The sequence below is a fragment of the Eulemur rufifrons genome, chromosome 18 (genome assembly GCF_041146395.1).
Source record: "Eulemur rufifrons isolate Redbay chromosome 18, OSU_ERuf_1, whole genome shotgun sequence".
Lineage (NCBI taxonomy): Eukaryota > Metazoa > Chordata > Mammalia > Primates > Lemuridae > Eulemur > Eulemur rufifrons.
This window is the reverse complement of record NC_091000.1, coordinates 12,083,423-12,092,004: the sequence shown is the minus strand read 5'-3', so window position 1 is coordinate 12,092,004 and position 8,582 is coordinate 12,083,423. Positions and strand designations below refer to the sequence as shown.

The 8,582-nt window shown below is 44.0% G+C and overlaps 1 protein-coding gene across 2 annotated transcripts; it reads right to left on the bottom strand.

The window, feature by feature from the left end:
* Window positions 1-669: 669 nt before the first annotated feature.
* Window positions 670-8,116, bottom strand: ING2 (inhibitor of growth family member 2). 2 transcript variants are annotated; one of them, XM_069493202.1, is made up of 2 exons: window positions 7,402-8,116; window positions 670-2,829 (listed from the first exon to the last, which is right to left on the bottom strand). In XM_069493202.1, the coding sequence occupies exons 1-2, from the start codon at window positions 7,571-7,573 to the stop codon at window positions 2,159-2,161; spliced, it is 843 nt and encodes a 280-aa protein (XP_069349303.1). In that variant the 5' UTR covers window positions 7,574-8,116; the 3' UTR covers window positions 670-2,158. The 2 variants fall into 2 exon arrangements, with proteins under 2 accessions (XP_069349303.1, XP_069349304.1); XM_069493203.1 differs by lacking the exon at window positions 7,402-8,116 and adding an exon at window positions 6,414-6,516 and having other exon boundaries at window positions 1,988-2,829.
* Between the last annotated feature and the right edge of the window lie 466 nt (window positions 8,117-8,582).

Sequence of the window (8,582 nt, the reverse complement as noted above, 5' to 3'; positions counted from 1 at the left end):
TTGAAGATCCCAAGGTAATTCCAATGTGCAATAACTTTGGGAGCCACTGGTACATATATATTATGAGTTCTTATCCATGATATGAGATCTAGAATGCTTAAAAGAAATCCCAATCACAATGTTATGTAAACTTAAGACTTCTATTTCCTACAAGGTATAGAAAACAAAAGAAAATTCATAAAAATAAAACTGTTTCAAACATTAGGTCTTAAAGAAAGTACATCTTCCAGGATTTTCCAGGCTTGTTTTCCTGTCAAGTCTAATCCAAACTTGGGTACTTCTATTAGGAAGTTTATTTTTTTCTCCCATCTGCAAATTTATGTATGGAAAGGGGTGACTTCTATATAAGTCACATTTGAAGGCTTTTGGGGGATTTGTTCATGCTGTTATTAATATTTTTAATGGTGTCAGATAAATAGCTCCATTCCGGTAAAAGGCTGTAATCACGAAACAAAATGCTGTATCCTCAAGACAAAAAGGATTTTTTTACAACTCAGCTAAGAAAACAAATTCTTAATCAGGGTAATATTTCTCACTCAAAAACTAATCAACTGGCTACAGTCATCAAAATATCTGTAGGATAGAAGCTAATCAAATATTGTGCATTTACCATCTCTAAGCTCACCTTTAAACTGTCTTCGTATCCCAGAACAAACGACAAAATTAATGAAAGAGAAAAATATGTTATTTCATTATTTAAATCCTCACTACAGTGCAAATACTATGGATTTCAAAAGAAACTTGGAAATATTTAAGTCAACTGATTATACAGGTGAATGACATGACACCCAGATGAGATGAAATGACATGCCTAAAAGTCACACAAGAGAGCTAGAAGAGAAAAAACCATTTTTTTTTTCCAAACAAGCAGACAGGATTTTTCACATGTTAATCAAAAAGAATCAGATCATCAGATTAGGAAGAAATGAAGAATAAAAAGCATGTTACACATAGATTTAAAGAGCCAGTAAATCTGCTGCTCCCCAAACCAAAATTTTCTCCAAACATATGGACAATTATCCACCAAGATGCTTAATCTTAAAATAATAGAATCTTGGAAAATTCAATTTACAAATACATTAATTGCATTGTTAAAATGAAATTAGTTCATTAAACGAGAAAACATCAAACAGCACCAATACCAGGAAGTTAAGAAGGTAAATACACTGTTATTTAAAATAATGTATAGTCACTGATTGGGATAGAAATGAACAATAGCCACTAGCAAAACTACTTAAAACAACTGTTTGACATAAAGATAATATTTAAAGACTAAAATATGCCTTTTCCCCACTGATAGGCCTGTGGCTAACCATCCCAGCAGTGGGTCACATGGAAAACATTATTAAGATGCATTTTTAAGTTGCTCAACCTTGAACCATGATACTACACAACCCAAAGTGTGCCAATATAAGCCAATGGCAGCATTTTTAGTATCCTAACTACTCTTACCTGTCCCCATTAAAACAAGCAACAAAACAACTTCCTTATTAAGCACTAGAGTAAGTGTTATCTATGAAGCAGCAGCAAACCATTTACAAATGGGCTACTGACAAGTGTTATCAAAATGCTACTGAGGAAAAGACAGCAGCAAATACTCTAATAAGAGCACATTATTCCACATGGAATCCCAAATTCTTCTTATCTCTAGTTCCTTCAATTCCTGGAAGACTAGAGACGAACAAGTATATGTATAAATGCGGATAGGGAAAAAGAAGCTCTAAATGGTATAGTGTTCATATTTTTAATTACCTAAGATAATTTGATGCTTACAGAGAAATCCAACTATATCTAAATTTTTTAAGCACACAGAACTAAGATGTTAGCAAAACTTTTGTGTTTACCCAACAAATGGCATTGCAGTTTAACGTGAAAATGAAATAGGCATGGTTTGTGAAGTTTTTATAATGTTCAGACCACCCTCTCCCAGTTCCCTGCTCCTTTCATCAGGTGATCTGAAGACTACCTGGTTTAAAATATTTGGTAATTCAGTGCAGAAAATTAAGGTCACAGACAAAGTACAACAACTTTTAATACACCATTAATACTAATGATTAAAAATTATTGCATAGTCTTATGCATTTACCCTAAAACATTTTCTGAAAGTAAATGAATTATATAAAAGACAAACAACCCTTTAAGACGTGGATGGCCTTTACTACCTCGATCTTCTATCCTTTTTTGTCTTTTCAGTACTTTTGTCCATTGTTTTCTCATTATCTCCCCTGCACTTTGGGCAATACCATTTCCCCTTTGGTTTATAGGTAAGTGAAACACATGAAAAGTGAAACCATTCAATTGGACACTGTTCATTGTCACATCCTATCATTTCCCCATAAGACACTTGGTTGCATAAACAGTATGTGGGTTCATTGGGATCTATTGCAAACTCAACAGGTGAAGCTTCCCTTTCCTGCTTGGCCTTGGAGCGTTTCTTTTTCTTTGCTGACTTGGATTTCTTTTCTTTAGGTGGCTGATCATCACAGTCTTCAATCCCATTTGTCATGTGACATAAGTCACGGCTTTCACTGGTCCGCTGTCTGCGGGGTCTTCTTGAAGATCTTTCCGGTTGGCTGGAATCCATCTTTGCTTTATCTGAGGCTCGTTCGCTTTCAGCAGGATCTTGGAAACACTGTGAATGCAATTCCATTTGTCTTGCCCGATTTTCCACCAATTCGAGCATTTGTGTGACAATCTGAATCTTCTCATCTCCCAATTCTTGACTATTGATTAATGCTCTCTGGAGAAGCTGCTGTAGGCGTTTTTTCTGGTTTAAATCATCTTCTTTCTTATATTTTTCATAGACATCATCAATTTCCTTTAATGTTTCTAAAAAAAGAAAAGTGAGTACGTTACCATGTGTTAGCACACGTAACATTGTCAAGTTAATTATTTTTCACAGAATTGGTGCAGTCAGAACCAAGTCAAACCATGAAACTACACTCCTATACAGTATATGTATACCTTAACATGATTTCCCATACATAGACCACATTATCTAATATGAAGGTGTACTTAGAAATAAACTCATGAAAAGAAAGAACACAAAACTCTACTACTCATTAATCTGTATTAAAAAGGATAAGAGATGCGTGGTTAATAATCAAAAGTATTTCAAATGGGCAGGAACACTGTATGCCACTTTAGAGTCTATCTAGTACCATATCACTTATAGCTCCTTTGAACTGCAAAACAACCTTATATAAGAAATAAAATTAACATGCAGGACTCCAGCTGTAAAACTTGAAGAGGTTCCAGAACCAGCCTACAGATTACTGACCAACTGTGTTTACAGTTCAGTCAATGACTTGCTACGTGACTCCAGAGAGACACTAGACCTTCATTTTTACATCATACCCCTGGACATTCTTAAACTAAGCAGACATAAGCAATTCTTAGTTTCCCATCATCTTAGTTTTAATGGTTCTTTTATCACATGGGAAATTCTGAAAATCAAACTATTTCCAGGGTAGGTTCTGGTTCTGGCATCAACTGACCAAGCCACTAACAAAATTATAGTAAAGTCAGCACTGGATCACTCTGCCTTTGTAGATAACTCAGCAGTTGGTTCTAAGCTTTCTGAACTGCTGATTTAGTTGTATAACATGTGGGACACTTATTTAACTCAAGTAAAAATAGCTGAGTCATTAGAAGGTATTAAAAAATCTGAAAATATAATTTCAGATGTCACCAAAAATTTACTTAAGATTAATTTGATTCAACTTTATTTCTTACCCTTATCAGATATAATCATATCTGAAAGAGGTCTGTCCTACTAAGGGATGGAGAAGCAAAAATTAACTCTAATTTATCACACCACATGGCATCCTACTGTTTTATATTCCAATATTAACTACCACATGGCATGCCATTGCTTTATATTCCATTATTATTCTTAAGAACAGAAATGTTAGACAAGTAAGTATATACACTGGGGCTGTCTGCAAGTAAGGTAATACAAAGTAATTATTCAACACAACTCTTATGAATTAGCTCCTCCCTGGAAACTGCAGGTACTCACATTTGATGGACAACTGTTCAACCTGGAATACATGACAAAGTACCACCACACAGTTGAGGGTACTCATACCTCAAGTTCGTATCTATCCCACTTGCTCAGCTAGACGTCTAAGTAGATTTCTTAAGAACCTAATTTTCTAAGTAGATTTTTTAAGAACCTAATTTTCCTACAGGAAAAATAAGGAAATTATACATTTTCCCCTCAGACACAAAAAATTTGAGGATTAAAAAAAGGCAAACCTGGCCAGGCGCGGTAGCTCACGCCTGTAATCCTAGCACTCTGGGAGGCCGAGGCGGGTGGATTGCTCGAGGTCAGGAGTTCGAGACCAGCCTGAGCAAGAGCGAGACCCCGTCTCTACTAAAAAAATACAAAGAAATTATCTGGCCAACTAAAATATATATAGAAAAAATTAGCCGGGCATGGTGGCACATGCCTGTAGTCCCAGCTACTCGGGAGGCTGAGGCAGTAGGATCGCTTAAGCCCAGGAGTTTGAGGTTGCTGTGAGCTAGGCTGACGCCACGGCACTCACTCTAGCCCGGGCAACAAAGCGACACTCTGTTTCAAAAAAAAAAAAAAGGCAAACCTCATTTCAAATATTCTATATCTAATAATCAGGTGTTAGAAGCTAATTACATTATATATCATACCAGCACACCGATAATTATACATGAGATAAAAATTCACTTTTTTCTTTCCATAACTTTGGCACCTATCACATTTTTAAGACACCTTATCACGTAATGAAAGAAGAAAGGAAATTAACATTTACTTAGCCCCTTTTACGTGGTAAAGATTTTCTCAGTTAACCCCTACAGCAACCCGAGGAAGCCATCACTGCTACATGTGAAGAAAATGAAACTCAAATAAGAACCCCAGACTCTGAACACTGCCGATCTGTACGTCTAATCCCACAGTTTAACCACATTCTATAAACCATAAGAAAGGCAGTTGAAATAAAGCATTAAATTTTAGTTCAAAGGTTGTTTATCCAAGAAATTATGAATGAGAATACTGAAATAAAAACAAAAGTTCTCTAATAACCCTATCCCATAATAAATACTTCATCCCGTTGTGAAATTTTCTTCTTTCTCTATTTTATAGGTTCTTCAGTAATTTCTGAAAGTGTCTCAAATAGGTGGGAAACTTCTTTGATTGCCTATATAATCTATTAAATGTATCACTAATATTTGCTTAATATATTGCTATTAAGTATTAAATCCAAAACCAGAAAATACTTAAGAACTAGTAAAGAAATAAAAAATATGAAAGTATATAAAGTTTTATAAATATAAAACTGTTGAGCTCAGTAACCATGTGCATGGAGTGAAAACTAAATCACTATTTTTATATTAATCTTGAAATTAATCAAAATCTTAAATGGAGTTGAAGATTTATCTTGTAAGGCCTACAATATTACTCATGTTACCAGAGCTATTTATGACAATTATAGATGATCAGATAGCAGATTTCCCTGTCAACAAATTATAGTGTCCCTCCCTAACTTCAAATAGCTTAACTTTTGTGAAGTCAAACATGTACCTTTAAAGAAATGTAAAAACCTACAAGCTTTACAAACTTCAGTGTTATTATTTGAAAAACTAAAAAGGTTGCATACACAGTTCTTAAGTACATATAATCATTTTTAGGTTACCATTCACATATATGCTCCATGTCCATAGAAAATATCATTAGACAGCTCTTCTTTTAAAAATTCAAAATAGTTTGAAAACAAGGATGTGCATCTGAAGTGGCAGACTTTAGAGTTAAATATTCTACATCTAACTAGCTGGACAAGTTATTTAAACTCTTTGTAAATTTTAATTTATATGTGAAATGAGTTTTTACTTTATATAATGACCTGGACCTGGCACAGTGATTGCTATACAGTAAGCAATTAGTGTTAATTCTCCTCCCCTCAACTGCTCAGTCCTATCAACCACATGGATTCAGAAGACAGAAATAAATTTATAGATTCAAAAGCATAGAGATACTTAAATGTTCTAACATGCTACAGGCCAGAAAATGTCATCCCAGGAGTGGATTCCTTAGAGACTAAACCATGGGATTAGTGACGTGTTTACAAAAACAGAGAATGGATCCGAGAAGTTATCTTTGAAATCCACATGGCTATTTCCACATTATGTTCAAGGTCTGTTAACATCTCCACATTTAAATTTCTCCCACTCCAGTAGCAGACGAAAGGTCCACTGACAGATGACAAACGACACTCTGTAAGAAAGGTTGAGTCTCTGTCCAAGCTTGAGAGGTTTTCGCCACATCACTTAAACTTGGCGGAGGAGCGACCCAGGATAGAAGGGACGCCAGGTGGTTGCCCAGTCAACCAACCCACATCCTCCTGAGGCCCGGAAGTGACACAAGGCCCGGAACCTACGCTGTGCTAGGGTCAGCGACGGTCCCAAGCAGCTATGTCCCCGTCCTGATTCATTGGCTGAGAAAGAGATTCGAAACATCACAACAAACATCTTGCAAACCCCACCACTGACTCTGCTAGGGCGGAGCTGACGCCCCGCACGGCCCCGACGCCCTCCGAAGCAGCCAGCTCAGCCTAAGCCCCTCCGGCGACCAGCCATTTTCGAGGCCGGCGGGAGCGCGCGCGCCGTGCCCCTCCCAGGCCCCGCGTCACGCCCGCAGGCCCCGCCCCCAGGGACAAGGGGGCCCTCCCCGCCACACGCACACACACCCCCCTCTTTTCCCTTCCCGGCGGGGTAACCCTCCCCTTTTAACCATTTGGCTGAAGGAGCTGGGGAAAGGCTGCGGCGCCGGGCGGCCGGGAACTTTCCCGGGGCGGCAGAGGGGAACCGACTGGGAGGGACCTCCCGGGAGTCCGCCTTCGCGGCCCTCTCTCGCCCCCTCCCCCCCGCACGTTCCAATGCATCTGCTCTCGCGGGGTGGGGGGCCCTGGCGGGGTGGGGAGAGCCGGCCCCGCAGTCCAGCGGGAGCCTGCCCGCAGCCGGCCGCTCGCTCCCGCCAGCCCGCTGCTGGGCGGCACACTCCCTGGCCGGGGCGGGAGGGTCTGCGGCACGGGGCAGGCTAACGCCGGAACAAATGCTTGCTGCTTAAAATGGCTGATTCCCCTCCACGGCAGCTGCAGCCACCGGGTCTGTAGCGGGGGCTGCCGAGCGGCCCCCACCCCCACAACCCCACAGAAGACCTCGCCTACCGCCAGGGGGAAGGGAGGGCCGCGAACCCGGTCTCCGGTCCCTCTTCCGCGTCCCACACACCAGACTCCTGTGCACTAGGGGAGACTATCACAGGAGAAAGGAAAGTGGCACTTCCCCGAGCAGGCTCCGACCGACTACGTCCCGAGGCCGGCGGATCCGGCTAGGGAGGACTGGCGCAAGCAGCCCCACGGCCCCTACCTTGATATTTGTTGTCCAGCTCTCGCAGCACAGACACGTTCCTCTGCATGTCGTGGGGCAGCGACTCCACACACTCGAGGTAGTCCTGCACGTAGCAGGTGAGGAGCCGGCTCCGCTCCCCGGTCAGGAGCGCGGCCGACGAGTACAGTTGCTGCTGCTGCTGCCCTAACATCCTGCCGCCGCTGCTGCTCCTCGCCACCGCCGCCGCCGCCGCCTCCGCATCCAGCAGCCACACATGCAACAGCCACGGCCGCCGCGGCCCCTCCGCTCCGCAGCCCGGAGCCGCGGGGACACCGGCGGCCGCTCGACAGGGCACCACCGAGTCCCCCGATCTCCACTCCCCCAAAAAGAAGCCCTCACTCCCCGCCCCCGCGGTAACAAGCCCAGGGGCGGGGCGAGACCAGGGCTCCCTCCCTTTTCCCCTCCCTCCCCAGGACTAGAGCAGCAGGGATCCCCCCAGCGGAGCTGGCGCCGGGGTCCCGCGCGCTGACACTTCCTGTCCCCCTCGGAGTCCCCAGATGCTACCAAAGCCGTGTCGTAGCTCGGATCCCCATGACAAGCCCCTCGCTGCCCACTTCTCTCCCAATCACCCTCCGTGCCTGTCGGAGAGTCTCGCACTGGGCTGCCCCCGCCCCTCCGCCTGCGGCCGCCTCTGCGCCTGCGCAAGACTCGCTCCTAATAAGGCCGGGGGCCCGCCCCTACCGCCCTACCGAAGGGTTCGCATTCTCCCGCCTTCCCTCCGCCACCCGGGCGATTGGTCTGTCAACTCTCGGCTAGTGGGGAGGGCGCGGAGGGCGGCCAAACGGCAGGCTGCGCCCCGCCCTCCCTTAAAGGGGAAGCACTGTCAGGCCCACCTCTTCGCCCAGTGTCTGAATGGGACCTGAGAGGAAAGGTGGCTGACTTTCTCCTTCTGTCCTTCCCACAAGGAGGGGGGACCTTGGCCCCACTCACTCGGCCCGGAGTTACCGACTTTTTCCCCATGAGGCGGTTCAAGCGCGGCCCCTCGCGAGCCTTAAAAGGAGCAGCGGGCGGCCACTCTCGCTCGGACCAGGAGTGAGGCCTGCGGGAACTACGCGACCCGGCGTGCAGCGGGGCGGGCTCCCGGCATGCCCGGCGGCCGCGTTCCCGCCGAGCTCCGCCGCCCGCCGGCCACCGCCTCCGGGTCCTCTCGGCCTGCGTCC

Bases quoted from the DNA above. Each gene is read 5' to 3' on its own strand.
- ING2 (XM_069493202.1), bottom strand. From the start codon at position 7,573: ATGTTAGGGCAGCAGCAGCAGCAACTGTACTCGTCGGCCGCGCTCCTG. The intron at 2,830-7,401 runs GTAGGGGCCGTG...TTCTTTTTTTAG, and splicing joins GCTGGACAACAAATATCAAG to AAACATTAAAGGAAATTGAT.